At 39.3% G+C, this 20565-nt stretch overlaps 4 gene segments (V, D, J or C); all 4 read left to right on the plus strand.

Annotated features, from left to right (window-relative positions):
* Positions 1-10279, plus strand: part of LOC110530958 — a 36886-nt gene extending 26607 nt beyond the window's left edge. The window contains 1 exon segment of the V gene segment in view: positions 9819-10279. Within this exon segment, the coding sequence occupies positions 9819-10156 (338 nt within the window).
* On the plus strand, positions 7451-8926 carry LOC110530289. The segment is given in 2 exon segments: positions 7451-7691; positions 7802-8926. Coding segments are annotated over 2 exon segments (411 nt in total).
* Positions 10280-15770: 5491 nt separating the features above from the next.
* Positions 15771-17877, plus strand: LOC110530288. The segment is given in 2 exon segments: positions 15771-15900; positions 17430-17877. Coding segments are annotated over 2 exon segments (444 nt in total).
* A 1581-nt stretch (positions 17878-19458) lies between these two features.
* Positions 19459-20247, plus strand: LOC110530287. The segment is given in 2 exon segments: positions 19459-19590; positions 19798-20247. Coding segments are annotated over 2 exon segments (444 nt in total).
* Positions 20248-20565: the final 318 nt, after the last annotated feature.

Below are 20565 nucleotides of genomic sequence, written 5' to 3' on the forward strand. Positions count from 1 at the left end.
TTTGTTCCATAAAGACAATTTTTATATCCAAAATTCCTCCGTTTGTTTGGCGCGTTATGTTCAGAAATCCACAGCTCGAGCGGTCACGACAATGCAGACGAAGATTCCAAATAGTATCCGTAATGTCCACAGAAACATGTCAAAAGTTTTTTATAGTCAATCCTCAGGTTGTTTTTAAAATATATAATCGATAATATATCACCGGCAATGTCGCTTTTTCAGTAGGAGAGGGAGAGTCAATGGCTGCCCCACTGTGTTGCGCAAGCAAAACTCATAGGAACACCCAGCTATCCACCGACGCGATGTTTTCGTTCTCGCTAATTTTTCAAATTAAAGCCTGAAACTATGTATTAAGACTGTTGACAACTTGAGGAAGCGATAGGAAAAGGAATCTGGTTGATATCCCTTTAAATGGAGCAAAGGCAGGCTATGGAACATGGAGCTTTCAAAATAGAAGCCACTTCCTGGTTTGATTTTCCTCAGGTTTCGCCTGCAATATCAGTTCTGTTATACTCACAGACAATATTTTGACAGTTTAGGAAACTTTAGAGTGTTTTCTATCCTAATCTGTCAATTATATGCATATTCTGGCATATGGGCCTGAGAAATATGCTGTTTACATTGGGAACGTTATTTTTCTAAACATAAAAATAGTGGCACCTAGCTGAAAGAGGTTAACCAATAAAGCAGTTAACCCGCCTCTGGTGTTTAAAGTAGCTCCCAGACCCAACCCATCTGTATGTCTACAGTGGAATCTAGTCTTTCTCTCTCTCATTAGCTCCGCTTCATCTGTCAGTCATGGCGTCTTCAAGTTCACCCATTATGCAGCTGGACCTCACGCGGGAGAACTGTGAACCCACCAAGAAGAGACATGACAATCTTTATCGCTACAGGTGCTGTAAGGAGTACTGTGTGTGGACCAGACCAACGCTGGCTTCAACACCCCCGTTTGGTGTATCTTGATGTACACTCAATTTCCAGAATTGAGCCCATTCCCTCCGTTATCTCCTGCTGCTCATGTGCTGCTTTCACCTGAGGATATACATACTGCAATGCATGGGTCATTTCCTGAAAACATAGACTCTCCCATTATGGCAAGATCACAAATTTTACACCTGAATAACAGCCCCTGGTATTTTCATCGGAGTCCCAGTTACCAGCTACCAAGCCATTTGACCTTAATTTATGAGCCCCCACAGATCTCCATCCCACTTAGCAGCCCTATGTAAACATTCTGTCTCAAACACAGGCCTCATGTGTACCTCGCCTCCTGCTACAGATACATTTGCGCATATATCATTCCATCTAACCCATGACACAATAGTCACTACTCCTAATGCACTTCTAAAGTTATAAACATACTAAATCATTCCCACATCCATTAGTCAATATAGATCAGTCCCTCCTTTGTAACAATGATCACTCTTATGTTCCACGAAACCTAAAAACATTTTTACTTAAACAGGAAATAGAAAATGTACATATTTAATAATTTCACACCACCCTTGATGCGACTAAAACTGGGGAAAGAATCATCCATCCGTTACATTCTATGCCCATGTGATACTGGTTTCCATACCCGTCTCCTTTATTTTCATGTGAGTTAACGCAAAACACAGACTCTGCCTTGTATGCAATTAATTGTGCCGTATCATCCAGCAATCTCTGTGTTGATGCGTTTTGAAATTAAAATTCTGATGACATGGTAAAAAAAATACAACAAAATACAAAAACTTAATGTTTCTACCAAGCTGTCATCCAGTGAGTTCTCAAATAACCTCCCTGTCAGAGGACACCTACATATAATGTTTCTAGAGCCTCCCTAGGCCTAATAAACCTGAGCAGTAACCCCACCCCTCACCGTTAAATAGCAACTCTCATTCGCTGTATCCAAAACATTTTATACATTATCCAACTCAAATTTAGAATGACAGTCCTTTGTGCTTTTCTTTGAGTATGACTTTAATTCAAGCTTCTCAACCTAGCACACATCATCCTGGTTAGAATGTAAATGTATAAACAGGACCTTTTATTCTCGTGACAACACCCCTTTGTCCCTGTTTTCCTGTTGTGAGTGGCATGGTAATGAAAGATTGGTATTTCAATGCATTCTCAGTCTAAATTGTTTGCAGTGTGTAGTTCTTCCTCGATACCACCACCCCTCCTCCTGGCACTTCCTCCTTCCCAACGGCACATTTCTATGTAAGACTTGCCTGTCACATTTGATGGCCCTTGGTAATGTCTTGATTTTAATATCAAGTAATCAGTTTTTCCCACATACACGAGTCTCACCTGAGCCACTACCACCATTCTGTCTGGTTCATTTCTCCCACAATGTTATCTCTTTCCATGCTCACTCCACATGTGAGGTCTCAGGACTCAGATTGGATTGTTAACTTCTTTGGGACTGGGGGGCAGTATTAAGTAGCTTGGATGAATAAGGTGCCCAGAGTAAACTGCTTGCTACTCAGGCCCAGTTGCTAATATATGCATATTATTAGTATATCTGTATAGAAAACACTCTGAAGTTTCTAAAACTGTTTGAATGATGTCTGCGAGTATAACAGAACTCATATGGCAGCTAAAAACCTGAGAAAAAAATTCAACCAGGAAGTGGGAAATCTGAGGTGTGTAGTTTTTCAAGTCATTGCCTATCGAATATACAGTGTAGACATATGGGGTCATATTGCACTTCCTAAGGCTTCCACTAGATGTCACCCTTCTTTAGAACCTTGTTTGATGCTTCTACTGTGAAGGAGGGGGGAATAAGAGCTGAATGAGTCAGGGCTCTGCCAGAGTGCCATGAGCTATTCATGCGCGCTCACGTGAGAGCGACCTGCGTTCCATCGCATTTCTACAGACAAAGGAATTCTCAGATGGGAACATTATTGAAGAGTTATGTTAAAAACATCCTAAAGATTGATTCTGTTCATCGTTTGACATGTTTATACGAACTGTAATATGACTTTTCGTCTGAACTTTCGCCTGGACTTTCCTGCGCCTCGTGAGTTTGGATTGTGTACTAAACGCGTGAACAAAGAGGAGGTATATGGACATAAATTGTGGACTTTATCGAACAAATCAAACATTTATTGTGGAACTGGGATTCCTGGGAGTGCATTCTGATGAAGATCATCAGAGGTAAGTGAATATTTATAATGCTATTTCTGACTTCTGTTGACTCCACAACATGGCGGATATCTGTATGGCTTGTTTTGTTGTCTGAGCGCTTTACTCAGATTATTGCATGGTGTGATTTTTCAGTAAAGTTTTGTTGAAATCTGACACAGCGGTTGCATTAATGCATCATATGAAAGGATAGATGTTGGGGTAATTGTACTCTGCCAATCAGGTGATGTGCCTATCAGGTGGCAATGGAGGAGATGGGGAACAAAGTGAAAATGACATGGCTTGGGAACACCTCTCGGATCTTGGGGCCGGAAAGGGGAAGACTGGGCGAAACCTTAAGGAGGCTTTTTAGGGCTTTCATTTTTGTGGAATGCAGCAGAAAAGTATCCTGGAGGCATTGAGTCAGGTGAAGAGAGAGTGGGAATTGTCATGGTCTCAGACTTTGGGTTTTCATGCATAAATCATTATGCATAGCTTACCACATTGTTAATACTGTTATGTTTTGTGTTTATTTTTGCTTTTCAAGTCTTGTGCTATCATTCTCTTAGGAACCAGAAGAGAAACACTGAACTGGAAGAAGTCAACAGATCCATTGGACACGTTATTAGTTATTAGTCTGGTACCAGTCCCCATGACAGCCTTGAGTTGGGGAGGAGTGGGCACTTTGGGGCAGAAGTCAGGTCAGATGAAGTAAGGAAGAACAGATATCACTAAGGTTATTTATAGCAACAGAGATGCATTGGTTGTTTAGAGGTGTAGGAGGAGACTCAGCAAAGGAGATATAATTAAATATCAATGCTTGTGTGAAATGTCGTCATCTACTGCAGCTGTATTAACCCTCTGGGAAGAATAAACTTGGTTTGAGCTTTCATAGTGTCCGTTGAGTTTTTATTCTGAGAATTAAAACAACAGTAACAACTGCAACAACATTAAATGTTAATTATCTCCAGTGATACAGAAAGTACACTGGATGAGCATCCCAATTCCTCCTCCTCAGAGACACTGTAAATCTGCTTGTAGTGGGAGCTACTCATCCATACCCAAGAATGGCTGCTAAACTGAACGATGTGAGAACCTGTGTGGACCTAGAGCTCCACACAGGTTGCTGTAGTGATAGACACCACTGTGCCCTGGAGCCCACAGCAACAGGAAACCTGCCAACATTGTTCAGAAACTGCTATCTATTCAAGAGGAGAAGCTAAGCAGACCACATGGGGATATCATTTAGTTTGTTACAGGGGAGAGGTACCTCAGTGTTACTGAGAGAGCTGCTGAACTTCCACCATCATGTTCCTCTATCCACTTTTATTCATGTCTGCACTTGTTGGTGAGTTTTCTCAATGTTCATTATAGCCACTGTTTAATCAAGGTTCCAAATTAAAAGAGTAACGCTGATAGTGTGCTGCAGTTTGAAACGTTAGTAAATAATGATGGTGGAGATGTATTTTTTCAAATGCCTTAAGCATGAACAGAGTCCAGCACTCAGATTCAATCTCTTTTTCAGGTGTCAGTTACCAGGATGAAATTCAACCAACAGCAAAGATAATGCATGGTGACAAAGGAGGTTTTGTTACACTGTCTTGCAACTACTCTGGTTCACCATACAACCTCCAATGGTATCGTCAGTATCCCAGATCAGCTCCCAAATTCCTTCTCCTCACTACAGTCTCCTCAATCCCCTCTATAGTGAACGCTACTCCTCCATACCCACATCTGTCTATTAAACTGAATAAGGAGAGAACCCACCTGGATCTGGAGATCTCCTCTGCTAATGTAACAGACTCTTCTCTGTACTATTGCGCCTTGCAGCCCACATTGATAGGAAATTGAGAAACACTGTACAAAAACCTGACAGCTCATGATAAGCTTACTACTGCAGGTTAAAAAAAATCTCCAGCAAAAAAATGATTTTCCTTTGTGTACCGACATATTAGTAAATTACTGTATTCTTGTAATTCTTTTAACTACATTTTTTTAGGCTAATGTATAGTTTATTTGTATTATTGGATTTTAGAGTAAATACCAAGATCATTCCTTATTTCAAATACATCTACCTTGTGATTTATCCAACACCTCCTCACATTTGTAGGTGACAGTTTTCTCCAGACCATCCAGCCAAACCAACATGAAGTGTATGGAGAGGAGGGTACTAATGTTCAACTTTCCTGCAACTGCTCCTCTGCATACAGTGTACTGTGGTATAAACAGTATCCAGGATCAGTTCCCCAATACCTTCTGCTCATCCACCATGCCACTAGGACTGTAGTGAGAGCTAAACCTCCATACCCTCGCATCCCTGTTAAACTGAACAAAGAGAAGAACTGTACAGATCTGGAGATCTCCTCTGTTGAAGTGAAATACTCTGCTCTGTGCTACTGTGTTGTGACGTCCACAGTGACAAATAACTTATTGACTCAGCAGTGAGCGGAAATGGATGGATTTACAAGCATTTGCTGTCTTCTGTTACACCACAGTGTTATCAAGTGGAGTCTCTAGTGAATAAATCAAATGTACATATCTTTGTTTCTACATAGTCAGTAGGAGGAGCTAGAGTATACAACTCAGGATTAGATTATGAATCCTCAAGATAAAACATGATACTACCATGATGATTATAGCCAGTTGATGCTGTGCTTTTTGTCAGCAGCTGGTGCTTATTCCACACATCCTGCCATCTACAATGTTGTTCTGTTCACTATTACTCTTTTTTGACTTGATAGGTAAGTAATTACGTTTCCATTGAAACTGAGTGTGATTATGTTATCCTTTTGCGTGTAGGGGGCAGTATTTATGTTTTGGGCTAAAACACATACCCATTTGAAACTGCCTATGTCTCAGTCCCAGAAACTAGAATATGCATATAATTGTCAGATTAGGATAGAAAACACTCTAACGTTTCAAAAACTGTAAAAATATTATCTGTGAGTATAACAGAACTGATATTGCAGGCGAAAACCTGAGGAAAATCCAATCAGGAAGTTCCTCTTATTTTGAAACCTCTCTGTTCCTATGCATGCCTATCCTCCATTTAAAGGAATATCAACCAGATTCATTTTTCTATGGCTTCCCTAAGGTGTCAACAGTCTTTAGACATAGTTTCAGGCTTTTATTTTGAAAAATTAGTGTGAAAGACCACATTGCGTAAGTGGATAGGTGGGGGCTCTCAGAGTGAGTTTTGCGCTACAGATTAAAGTGGCCATTGTTTCTCCCGGTGTTTTTTAAAAAACCTACACACCAGGCTGATATATAATCAAATATATATTTTAAAAACAACCTGAGGATTGATTATAAAACACATTTGACATGTTTCTGTGGACATTATGGATATTATTTGAAATATATGTCTGCGTTGTCATGACCGCTCTTTCCTGTGGATTTCTGAACATAACGCGACAAACAAACTGAGCTTTTTTGGGTATAAAAATCATCTTTATGGAACAAAAGGAACATTTGTTGTATAACTGGGAGTCTCGTGAGTAAACACATCCGAAGATCATCAAAGGTAAACGATTAATTTGTTTGCTTTTCTGATTTTCGTGACCTAGCTACCTAATGCTTAGTGAACATAATGATATGTTATGCTATCGATAAATTTACACAAACGCTTGAATTGCTTTCGCTGTAAAGCATAATTTCAAAATCTGAGACAACAGGTGGATTAACAAAAGGCTAAGCTGTGTTTTGCAATATTTCACTTGTGATTTCATGAATATGAATATTTTTTTGTAATATTATTTGACTGTGGCGCTATGCTATTCAGCGGTTGCTGCCGAAAATGATCCTACTAATGGGATGGGTAGCGTCAAGAAGTTAAGGTGTATTTATTTTTCAAATCAATTATTACAAAGCCAATACATGATATATGTACGAATGTCTTTAACTTTGAAAAGGTTTTCTCTTAAACTGCATTTGATTTTCATTTAATCTATCATTTGCTTTAAAAAAAAGTGTTAGATTATATATAGTATTATGTTTTACAGGTGTCAGTTCTGAACAGGTATTAACACCCTACACTGATGTAGAAGTGTCTTCAGAAAGGGACAGTTTCTCTCTCTTGTAACTACACCTCTTCTGATAACTTTCTTCTATGATATCGACAATATCCCAAATCAGCACCACAGTTACTGGTTAAGGAGTATGAAGATATTACACCAGGGTTCACTCTAAATCATGACAAAAAAGCCAAACGTGTGGATCTGGAGATCTCCTCTGCTGAAGTGACAGACTCTGCTCTCTACTACTGTGCCCTGATGGCCAATGTGACAGGAAACCCAGAAACACTGCACAAATACCTTCATATGTGATTCTCCCCAGTGGAGGGAACGAGAGATGCAGTATCACTGAAGAGAGGACAAATGAGAGGAGAGGAGAGATTGAGTATTTTTAGAGCAACTGTACTTTGGGGTGGAGCTTGTAGCGAAACTAAGCAGGAACGATCAACAGAAAACATTTGCAGATTCATTTGGTTTGGAGTTTTCAGGTTCTGTTGTGCTATTAGTCAGTTTGACATCCAACCATAGCCATGTTGTTCATCTGGTCAATTATTACGTTCTCAGTAATAGGTAAGTTATGGCTTTCAAAGTAGTGTCATGTTTTCTGTTAAGAAAATTACAACAATACAATTTAATTTTAATAAAATAATTTCTCATTTTTCATCTCTTCCCATTTACAGGTGGCAGTTATGAGCAGACTATAGAGCCAAACCAACATGAAGTGTATGCAGAAGTGGGTAGTAATGTTCTTCTTTCCTGCAACTACTCCTCAGCAGAAAGTCTACTATGGTATAAACAGTCTCCAGGATCAGCTCCCCAATACCTTCTGCTCATCCCACACTACAGTGGGGCTGGACAGAGAGCTGATTCTCTTGACTCTCGCTTCTCTGGTAAACTGAACAAAGAGAAGACCCGTGTGGATCTGGAGATCTCCTCTGCTGAAGAGACAGACTCTGCTATGTACTACTGTGCTCTGAAGCCCACAGTGACAGGAAACCCAGAAACACTGTACAAAAACTTAACATCGCCTGAGAGAGTTTCTACACTGTAGTTACAGGTTTCATTTGACAATAGCGCCATCAAGTGGAGTCAATATGCAGCCATTATATTGTGTCAAGAGGAGGAACTTAGTTTTACAAATCATGTGTCATGAGAGGAACTGAGTGAATGTTCCAAGAGAAGATCATTTAACAGAGAAGTCTCTGTCTCACACCCAGTCGCTATGATGCTGCTCTTTTCAGTCTTGTTTTTGTGCACTTATATGTAAGAATTCCCTGTCATTAACTGAATGTGTACAAACAGAATGTACAATGTTCAGCATTCATTACAATATGGTATTATGAATATCAAGAGGTAAAACACTTTGAAACACCAAGTGTGTATATATTGTACGCTGTCTAAATTTACTCAGTGATCCAAATTTTATTTTTTACAGGACATAATTTCTCCAGATTTAGTGGATGTTATGGAGGGTAGTAGTGTTAAACTCTCCTGTAGATACAACAGCTCATTAACCAACAGTCTGTTATGGTACCTCCAGCAACCTGGATCCTCTCTACAGTTCCTCATTCTGGACTTCTCTGGGATCATAACCAACACTGATAGTACAAAATGGACCCTCACACATGAAGAAGAGGAAAACCGTGTGGATCTGGAGATCTCCTCTGCTGAAGTGACAGACTCTGCTCTGTAATACTGTACACTGAAGCCCACAGTGACAGGAAACCCAGATACACAGTAAAAAAACTGATCTTGACCAGTGGTGTAAAGGAATTAAGTTAAAATACTGTAAAGTACTACTTAATGAGTTTTTGGGGTTTACTTTCTTTTTTATATTTTTGACAATACTTGTACTTCACTACATTCAGAATTTTGTATTCTGAATGTAAATCCAAGATACCAAATGTGTGTAGAGGGTAGTTTTGCTGTCCTGCAACTACTCCTCAACATACAGTGTTTTGTGGAGCAAACAGGGTCAGCTCCCCAATTCCTCCTCTTCATCCGCCATGACTCTATATTCTCACCTCACTTTTAAACTGAACAAAGATCTTGAGATCTCCTCTGCTGAAGTGAGACTTTGCTCTGTACGACTGTACTGTAGAGCCCACATTGACATGAAACAGAGAAACACTGTATAAAAACTATACGACAGTCTGCACTGTACTGCTGTGATATGACATCCACAGTGCCTCAAAACTTATTGACTCAGCAGTGAGATCGATTTTATGGATGTACAACATCTGCTGTATTCTGTTAGACCACAGTGTCATCAAGTGGAGTTTCTAGTGAATAAATGAAATGTTTATGAAACATCTATGATTCTACATTGCCAGGAGGAGGAGCTAGAGTATACAACTCAGGATTAGATTATGAATCCTCAAGATAAAACATGATACTACCACGAAGAACATTGCCAGTTGATGCTGTGCTTTTCATCAACAGCTGGTGCTTATTCTACACATCCTGCCATCTACAATGTTGTTCTGTTCACTATTACTCTTCTTTAACTTGAAAGGTAAGTAATTACATTTTCATTCAAACTGAGGGTGATTATGTTTAGGTGTGTTTACTTTTCAAATCAAAGATTACAAAGACAAGGCACAACATGAGGATGCATTTTTTAATATATATATATATATTATTATTATTTTTTTACTGCATTTGAAATTAATTACATTTTCAATATGGGTTTTACAGGTCTCAGTTCTGAACAGGTTTTAACACCATACAGTGATGTAGAAGTAGCTTCAGAAAGGGACAGAGTTACTCTCTCTTGTAACTACTCCTCTGGTGACACTCTTCAATGGTATCGACAATATCCCAATTCAGCACCAAAGTTACTGGTTAACGAGTACGTGGATATTACACCAGGGTTCACTCTAAATCATGACAAAAAAGCCAAACGTGTGGATCTGGAGATCTCCTCTGCTGAAGTGACAGACTCTGCTCTGTACTACTGTGCCCTGGTGCCCACAGTGACAGGAGACCTGCCAACACCGTTCAAAAACTGCTATCTATTCAAGAGGAGGAGCTAAACTAAGCAGACCACATGGGGATATCATTTAGTCTGTCACAGAGGAGTGGTACCTCAGTGTTACTGAGAGAGCTGCTGAACTTCAACCATCATGTTCCTCTATCCACTTTTATTCATTTCTGCACTTGTTGGTGAGTTTTCTCAATGTTCATTATAGCCACTGTTCAAACAAGGTTCAAAATTAAAGAGTAACACCGATATTGAGCTGCAGTTCGAAACGTCAAAATCCATTGACAATGGTTGTAATGGCATGGTCTCAGAGAATTTTGTATTCTGAATGTAAATCCGAGATACCAAATTTGTATGATATGTTATGAATAACAATTTGTATTTTAACCATCTGTCTTCTGTAACCATACCAAACATAACATCTTACTTGTTTCACTGTCCCGGACTAACATTTACTATGTTACGTCTAGTCTATGAGACCAGGCTGTGTATAAAGCTGTCATATCACAGAGCAGTAGTGAACCTATTCCCGATAAGAAATAATCATCCACAACGTCCCGGCCATCAACTGAACTGATCATAACAAGCCTAACCCTGACAGGTTCACCTCTCTACTACTGTGCTCTCAGGGATTGTTATAACCAGTGTTGTTATACCAAGTAATATAAATAAGAACGTGTACAAAAACCTGCAGAACAAAATGCTTTGTTGCTGTGTGGATCATCATTAAACATCAAACCACAACTTGATATAATAATGGCAGATGCTGAGATCAGATAATTGTTATCACACCTGTGCTGTGGTCACACCTGTGCTGTGCTGTGTGCAATCACCAGGTGGTGATATGGAATATGACAAAGTGCAACAATATTAATGTTTGTAGTTACTCCTCACAATTTATACCACTTTGTGGTGTAGTATGAAAGTCAACCTGAAGGGGGAAACCTATCAAAGCACACAAACCCCTGAATTAGAGGATGCCATACAGACAGACACCTCCCCATGGTCTACTACTGCATGTAATACAGAACAACATGAAGCATCAACAGTAGGACAGAGGGTGTCAAAGCTCTGTGATAGAAAGATCAACATTGTTCTGCTCCTTACCTTTTCCACTTCAAACTGACTGACTAGTCATGAGAAATTGGCTGATCCTGTATGTTCTGGCTGCATGCTGCTTTGGTATAACATCACTTAGTGTATCTTTCTCTTTCTGTGCATTTGTTCATTTTATTTATATACATTATTATTACATGTTGTGAAGATATATTTATCTTTCTTTTCAGGGTCCAGAGCAGAAGAGAATGTAAGACAGCCAACAGAAGATGTAATGGTCGTAGAAGGACACCCAACAACACTCACTTGTCTATTTGATACAACTTCTCCATCACCATATCTCTTCTGGTACAAACTAGCAAATGCCAAGCCCATTTTTATGCTGAGAAGGGATACATTTTCACCTGGGGAAACTACTACTGAGTTCAAGGACAGATTTGATGCACATCTGAATGTCACAGGAAAATCAGTCCCCTTGACGATCCAGAGGTTGCAGCTGTCTGACTCTGCTGTGTACTACTGTGCTCTGAGGCCCACTGTGACAAAAGTATATTCAGGCCCCTTACAAAAACTATAGGTTTCACGTGTCCACACAAACATACAGTACCACTGAAAAGTTGGGATCAACGCATTAAATGTATTTCAATATACTTTGTGTTTAGTAGTAGACCTGAATTAGATACTCTGTAGATTACATTAGTGTTTATACATGAATAATAACAGAATATCTGTAGGTATATTAACATAACAATTCATCATAGTAACTTCATGGAACATTTAAGTCATTGTCAGTTCCTTTAGGCTACTTTCTATATTAAGATAGACGTGTAAGCTTTACACTTTGTCTATTGTACTGGAAAGAGTGCTAATGTAATATTGTCTTATACATTTCTTTACAATCTTACCACTCTCTGAACAGGCTCATCCTTCATGTCTGTCAGTTGATGGTGATATACAGGCTGAGATGGACATGGAAGAGAGAGAGAGGATCTCTACCTCTTACTGTAACTCACAGTCACTCTCAGTGTGTTCTGTATAACCATGGTACTCTGTCTGATCATCTGGCTGGTACTTGATGTATTCTGCTTCGGTATGATAGAACCTTTACTCTCATTGGTTAATAATCGTCATGTATCTTTTATTATCACTCAATGTACCTTTTTTTTATCTTCCAGAGTGCACAGCAGACCAAGTTCAACAGCAACCAGGAGGTGTGATTGCTACAGAAGGAGGATTGGTAACACTGAGTTGATAATATACCAGTGCTAATAATAATGCATATCTATTTTGGAACAAACAAGAAGCTAATGACTTCCCTAAACACATGCTGAGCCGTTATTCATTTGGATCTGGAGACAATGCTGCAGGGTTCAAGGAGAGATTCATTGCAAGTTGCACGTGGGTGCGTGTGTACAGTACTTTGTGTTGTGTGCCGTTTTTTAAGTCAATGGGAGGTGTTATATATCTGAGGCAGAGGAAAGGAAATTACTTTTATAGCTGACAGTGAGAAACCAGGGGAGTCATTCTGTCATAACTATACGTGTGTTCACTCTTTTCACTGTGTTAAATAACAGTTATTAGCATGTTTCTAGGATACATTTTAATATATGCACTAGTGGGTGAATGTGATGCTATTCATCATATCCAATCACTGTGAATATAGTGTTAGGTTTTAATTATCAGAGTAAATAACTCACGGACACTAGAGAAGCTTAATCAAGTTTAATTCTTCCCAAAGGGTCGATACAAATGCATTCAGACAAACAACATTTCATACATGAACTGATATTTACCCCTTTCTCCAAGGCTGAGTCTCCTTCTCCACAACTGAACAGCCAATGCATTGCTGTTGCTTGACAAACCGTTAGTGATATCTGTTCTTCCTCACTTCATCTAACCTAACCTATACCCCAAAGTGCTCACTCCTCCCCAACTCAATGCAGTCATGGTTATTGATACCAGACTGTGTCTCTTCTCCTCCCAGAGGATCCCTGATGGCTAACAATAATAACATATCTTGACATGATGTAAACATTATACATTACCCTTTCTCCCTCAGTGACATTGTTAGTTTCTAAGATCTCCACCCGTCTCCCCTACACATTCCAATGCCATCTGACTTCTACAGATAACCATTAACTGATGTAAAAATGTGTCTCATTCACGGTTGGACACTACCCTTATGAATATAGCAGTGTTCCAAGTTTCACCCAGAATCTAACAGTAGTTACTGGTGACTGGAGTCACATTCCTGTGAAGGATCGTCTGTCCATTTTTAATGCACTTGACTGAATAATGATTAGAATTTTATAATAATTTCCTGGTAACAATTCCTGTTTTCATACATGTTTTCCTGGTGACTGTCAAGGTAATGACTCCAACATCAGATAAGATGTTTGGGTTGGAGGGTGATGTCATAAATCTGTCCTGTAACTACTCCTCTGCTAGTACTCTCCTGTGGTATCAACAGTACCCTGGATCATCTCCCATCTTCCTCCTCCTCACTACAGTCTCCTCAAACCCCTCTGTAGTGAACGCTACTCCTCCATACCCACGACTGTCTGTTGAACTGAATAAGGAGAGAACCCCTGTGGATCTGGAGATCTCCTCTGCTGATGAAACAGACTCTTCTCTGTACCACTGTGCCCTGGACCCCACAGTGACAGGAAATGCTGTACTACTGTAGGTTCAAGAAAATGTTTTATCTTTTAAAAAACTGTTGGACTTCACTCCATCATATATCCTCAGCTACAATATGATATTTCTCTGCACAGTAATTTTACTTTCTGTTCTGACAGGTTAGTAAATGACTGTATTCCTGTCATTATTTTTACTACATTGTATAGGCTAATTTATAGTTTATCTGCGCTATTTGATTTTACAGTAAATGCGAAGATATTTCCTAATTTTAAATAAATCAATCTTGTAATTGATCTGTCACCTATTCATATTTGTCGGTGGCAGTTTTCAGCAGATCATCCAGACAAACCAACATGAAGTGTGTGTAGAGGGTAGTTTTGCTGTCCTGCAACTACTCCTCAACATACAGTGTTTTGTGGTATAAACAGGGTCAGCTCCCCAATTCCTCCTCTTCATCCGCCATGACTCCATATTCTCACCTCACTTTTAAACTGAACAAAGATCTTGAGATCTCCTCTGCTGAAGTGAGACTTTGCTCTGTACGACTGTACTGTAGCGCCCACATTGACATGAAACAGAGAAACACTGTATAAAAACTATACGACAGTTTGCACTGTACTGCTGTGATATGACATCCACAGTGCTTCAAAACTTATTGACTCACAGAGCAGTAGTGAACCTATTCCTGATAAGAAATAATCATCCACAACGTCCCGGCCCTCAACTGAACTGATCATAACAAGCCTAACCCTGACAGGTTCATCTCTCTACTACTTTGCTCTCAGGGATTGTTATAACCAGAGTATTTCTACTCTGTAGGTTTTATTTGACAATATTGCCATCAAGTGGAGTCAACACGCATCCATTCTATTGTGTAAAGAGGAGGAGCTTAGTTTTACACATGACATGTAATGTTCACCCAGAGAGGGAATGTTCCAAGACAAGATAATTCTACAGATAAGTCTCTGTCTAACACACAGTGGCTATGATGCTGCTCTATTCAGTCTTGTTTTAGTGCACTTGTAGGTAGGAATTCACTCTCCATTAACTGAATGTGTACTAACAGAACGTTGACTGTTCAGTATGCAGTACAATATGGTATTATCAACATCAAGTGGTAATATACTTTGAAACACCAAGTGTGGATATACTGTACACTGTCTATATTGACTCAGTAATACATGTTGTTATTTTTTACAGGTACAAGTGTTGAAGACATAATTACTCCAGACAGAGATGTAGTGGACGTTACGGAGGGTAGTAGCATTAAACTCTCCTGTAGATACAACAGCTCATTAACCAACAGTCTGTTATGGTACCTCCAGCAACCTGGATCCTCTCCACAGTTCCTCATACTGGACTACTCTGGGAACATAACCAACACTGATAGTACAAAATGGTCCCTCATACATGAAATAGAGAACAACCGTGTGGATCTGGATATCTCCTCTGCTGAAGTGACAGTCTCTGCTCTGTACTACTAAGTAGCAATTCTGAAGATGACAATTCCACTAGGCCTATGGTGGGTGGTGTGGAGGGTGATTCCATCACATCATCCTGCAGCTACACTGGCTCTGTAAACAATCTACATTGGAATCATTAGTATCCAAGGTCTAAACCAGAGTTACTGATCCTCGCCTTCCAGCTCAGGTTCATACAGACCGCATGGATCTGAAGATCTCCTCTACTGAAGTGACAGATTCTGTTCTGTAAACCTGTGCCATGGAGCCCACAGTGACAGGAAAAACTTCCTCATACAAAAAGCTGACAGCCTGACACAAATATGCAGATGGTACATATTGTATAGCATAGTATAGTATTGTGGATCTATTGAAAAAACAAACCAAGACTACATCAAAAACGAGACCAATAGGAACTGAAAACCCTTAAACACAAACCACAGAAGAAGAGTTACATATCCAGTTATCAGAGGAGGGGCCTCATAGTCAAACACTGGTATAGGCTGGGTGTCCCTACAACCATGAGGATGTCTCTTTAGAGGATCTACTCAGCTCTCTCACTGTCTTGTCTCTCAGTTGGTTTATCTAGTCTGTGTCAGGATGTCACTCATATTACTATTGCTCCTCTCAGCGTTTGTAGGTGAGTGCTGAATACTCAGTTTAAACCAAATAACATTTTGAATACAGTGACATTGCTTTTTTTCAGTGAATGATTGCATTAAAAACTAAGTGGTATTTTACTGGGAAGATTCAATTATTTCTCTTGTCTTATTGTTCTTATTTTGGTGAACAGCATACATTTTAAGACAATACCAATAGAGGGTAGTCATGAGCTGACATTCTTCCATTCAGAACTAGAGCAAAATCATGAAGATGACATTTAGCAGCAATCCAACCCAGAAAGACAATTGAACTAAAATACCTGACTCTCTTTAGTGTAGAGAGGTAGAGCTACATAGTCAATGAGTGCTTTGACATTACAGTATGTAGTCTACAATATGTAGTCTACAATTGAAGAGAGGATAGTGATACACTCTTACTTGACAGCGCATGAAGCCAGCCATTCAGACCCCCTGAAGATGATTTTCGCAATTCTGCTTTTTTCAATGTTCATTGGTAAGTGCATAGGTTTTGCATTGCATTTTTGTATTGCAGACATATGTCTATATGTGAATCTGGAGATCTCCTCTTCTGAAGTGACAGACTCTGCTCTGTACTACTAAGTAGCAGTTCTGAAGATGACAAACCCACTAGGCCTATGGTGGGTGGTGTGGAGGGTGATACCATCACACTATCCTGCATCTACACTGGCTCTGTAGACAATCTACAGTGGTATAGTTAGTATCCCAGGTCTAAACCAGAGCTCCTGATTCTCATCACAAAATCATGATATGTCCAGAAAAATGTCCCTCCTCACATGTCAGCTCAGGTTCAAACTGACTGCGTGGATCTCGAGAACTCCTCTCCTGAGGTAACAGACTCTGCTCTGTACTACTGTGCAATAGAGCCATAGAGCCCACAGTGACAGGAAACACTTCCTCCTACAAAACTCTGACAGCCTGACACAAATTTGCAGATATATATAGTATAGGTATATATATATATAGGTATATATAGTATAGCATTGTATAGTTTTGTGGATCTATTGAAAAAACAAACAAAGATAACAGCAAAAATATGACATTTTCAGATAGGATTTAAGTCTAAAATAATCTAAGGAGGAGGCCAATAGGAACTGAAAACCCTTAACCACCAACCACAGAAGAAGAGTTACATATCTAGTTATCAGAGGAGGGGCCTCATAGTCAAACACTGGTATAGCCTGGGTATACCTGCAACCATGAGGATGTCTCTGTAGAGGATCTACTCAGCTTTCTCACTGTCTTATCTCTCAGTTAGTTTATCTAGTCTGTGTCAGGATGCCACTCATATTACTGTTGCTCCTGTCAGCATTTATAGGTGAGTGCTGAATACTCAGGTTAAACCAAATAACATTTTGAATACAGTGACATTGCTTTTTTTCAGTGAATGATTGCATTAAAAACTAAGTGGTATTTTACTGGGAAGATTCAATTCTTTCTCTTGTCATACTTTATGGGCACCTAATCCATGTATTTTTTATCTTTAGAAATAAACATTAACACAATGACAATACTTATGTTGTTACAGATGATAGTATGGAGCAGGAAACAATAACTCCAGTGAAGCCTGAAGTCAATGCTCTCCAAGGAACAGACATCACTCTCTCCTGCAACTACAAGGGCAACATTATCAATCTACAATGGTACCGTCAGTACCCCGGATCCAGACCAGAATGTCTTCTATGGATCCTACCAACCAACAAGTATGCACAGAATACATCCATTACGACTCCACGACACACTGGTAGACTGAATGAAGAGAAGACCCGTGTTGACTTGATGATCTCCTCTGTTGAATTGGAAGACTCTGCTCTGTACCACTGCGCCTTGCAGCCCACAGTGACAGGAAACCCAGACACACTGTACAAAAACCTGTCAAGACCCTTGGTGGTGAACAGTGCATTGTATTCTGATCAATCAGTTATTATTTAGAGTACATTACATTACACATTATATATATAATACATATATTTTTTTCCTGCATCTCCACAATAAAACACATTTAATATAAATATTATTCAGGAACTACTAAATAATATTGTCTGCATTTTCCTGTTCTGATATAACATGATCCAAGGTACCAGTCTGAATAAATACAGAGTGAAAAGCATTTGTGGTGTTGTTTCTCTTCCTTTTAGCAAAGGTTCCCAAACCTTTTCACCCCATTCCAGCATTGTGGAACATCCTGCCATGTTAATTCATGTGATATTTGAGTGATACATTTTTTTACAATATTTATGGGATAAAAAACATAAAAAAACTTTAGCTGACATGGGCTTGTTGATCTGTACATTGCTGACAAGTTATAAATAGCTCTCTAAGGTATGCAATGAATAAAATGACAAGAGGAACTGATGATGCACTACCCAATTTCAAAATTGCAGCTTGTGCATTCTACTTTTACAACTTTCTAGAATGAGTTTAAAGCCGGACTGGCTGACCCCTCGCCTCACGGTTTGGGAACCACTGTTCAGAGGATGAAGAGCAGTAATTGTCTTATTGTTCTTATTTTGGTGAACAGCATACATTTTAAGACAATACCAATAGAGGGCAGTCATGAGCTGACATTCTTCCATTCAGAACTAGAGCAAAATCATGAAGATGACATTTAGCAGCAATCCAACCCAGAAAGACAATTTAACTAAAATACCTGACTCTCTTTAGTGTAGAGAGGTAGAGCTACATAGTCAATGAGTGCTTTGACATTACAGTATGTAGTCTACAATATGTAGTCTACAATTGAAGAGAGGATAGTGATACACTCTTACTTGACAGCGCATGAAGCCAGCCATTCAGACCCCCTGAAGATGATTTTCGCAATTCTGCTTTTTTCAATGTTCATTGGTAAGTGCATAGGTTTTGCATTGCATTTTTGTATTGCAGACACATGTCTATATGTGAATCTGGAGATCTCCTCTGCTGAAGTGACAGACTCTGCTCTGTACTACTAAGTAGCAGTTCTGAAGATGACAAACCCACTAGGCCTATGGTGGGTGGTGTGGAGGGTGATACCATCACACTATCCTGCATCTACACTGGCTCTGTAGACAATCTACAGTGGTATAGTTAGTATCCCAGGTCTAAACCAGAGCTCCTGATTCTCATCACAAAATCATGATATGTCCAGAAAAATGTCCCTCCTCACATGTCAGCTCAGGTTCAAACTGACTGCGTGGATCTCGAGAACTCCTCTGCTGAGGTAACAGACTCTGCTCTGTACTACTGTGCAATAGAGCCATAGAGCCCACAGTGACAGGAAACACTTCCTCCTACAAAACTCTGACAGCCTGACACAAATTTGCAGATATATATAGTATAGGTATATATATATATATAGGTATATATAGTATAGCATTGTATAGTTTTGTGGATCTATTGAAAAAACAAACAAAGATAACAGCAAAAATATGACATTTTCAGATAGGATTTAAGTCTAAAATAATCTAAGGAGGAGGCCAATAGGAACTGAAAACCCTTAACCACCAACCACAGAAGAAGAGTTACATATCTAGTTATCAGAGGAGGGGCCTCATAGTCAAACACTGGTATAGCCTGGGTATACCTGCAACCATGAGGATGTCTCTGTAGAGGATCTACTCAGCTTTCTCACTGTCTTATCTCTCAGTTAGTTTATCTAGTCTGTGTCAGGATGCCACTCATATTACTGTTGCTCCTGTCAGCATTTATAGGTGAGTGCTGAATACTCAGGTTAAACCAAATAACATTTTGAATACAGTGACATTGCTTTTTCAATGAATGATTGCATTGCAAACTAAGTGGTATTTTATTGGAAAGTTTAAATTCTTTCTCTTGTTATACTTTATGGGCACCTAATCCACATTTTTTTCTCTTTAGAAATTAACATTAACACAATGACAATACTTATGTTGTTGCAGATGATAGTATGGAGCAGGAAACAATAACTCCATTGAAGCCTGAAGTCAATGCTCTCCAAGGAACAGACATCACTCTCGCCTGCAACTACAAGGGCAACATTTTCAATTTGCAATGGTACCGTCAATACCCCGGATCCAGACCAGAATGTCTACTTTTGATCCAACAAAGCAGCATGTATGTACAGAATACATCCATTACGACTCCACGACACACTGGTAGACTGAATGAAGAGAAGACCCGTGTTGACTTGATGATCTCCTCTGTTGAATTGGAAGACTCTGCTTTGTACCACTGCGCCTTGCAGCCCACAGTGACAGGAAACCCAGACACACTGTACAAAAACCTGTCAAGACCCTTGGAGGTGAACAGTGCATTGTATTCTGATCAATCAGTTACTATTTAGAGTACATTAATACATACATTTTTTTCCTGAATATACACATTAATTGAAAAAGAAGCAAGAAAACACATTTAACTTAAATATTACTGAGGAAATAATACTTTACATTTTCTTCCTGTTAGATAGATACTAGTCTGAATAATTACAGAATGAAGAACATTTGTGGTGTTGTTTTGCTTCCTTTTAGCAGGGGATCCCAAACATTTTCAATCGGCGACCACATTCCAGCATTGTGGAACATCACGTGATGTTTATTCATGTGATATTTGAGTGACAAAAAAATGAATGGGCTAAAAAAACATTTAAAAAAAACTTTAGCTGACATGGGCTTGTTGATCTGTTCATTGCTGACAAGTTATAAATAGCT

The sequence above is a fragment of the Oncorhynchus mykiss genome, chromosome 8, assembly GCF_013265735.2.
Source record: "Oncorhynchus mykiss isolate Arlee chromosome 8, USDA_OmykA_1.1, whole genome shotgun sequence".
In the NCBI taxonomy this organism is placed as follows: Eukaryota; Metazoa; Chordata; class Actinopteri; order Salmoniformes; family Salmonidae; genus Oncorhynchus; species Oncorhynchus mykiss.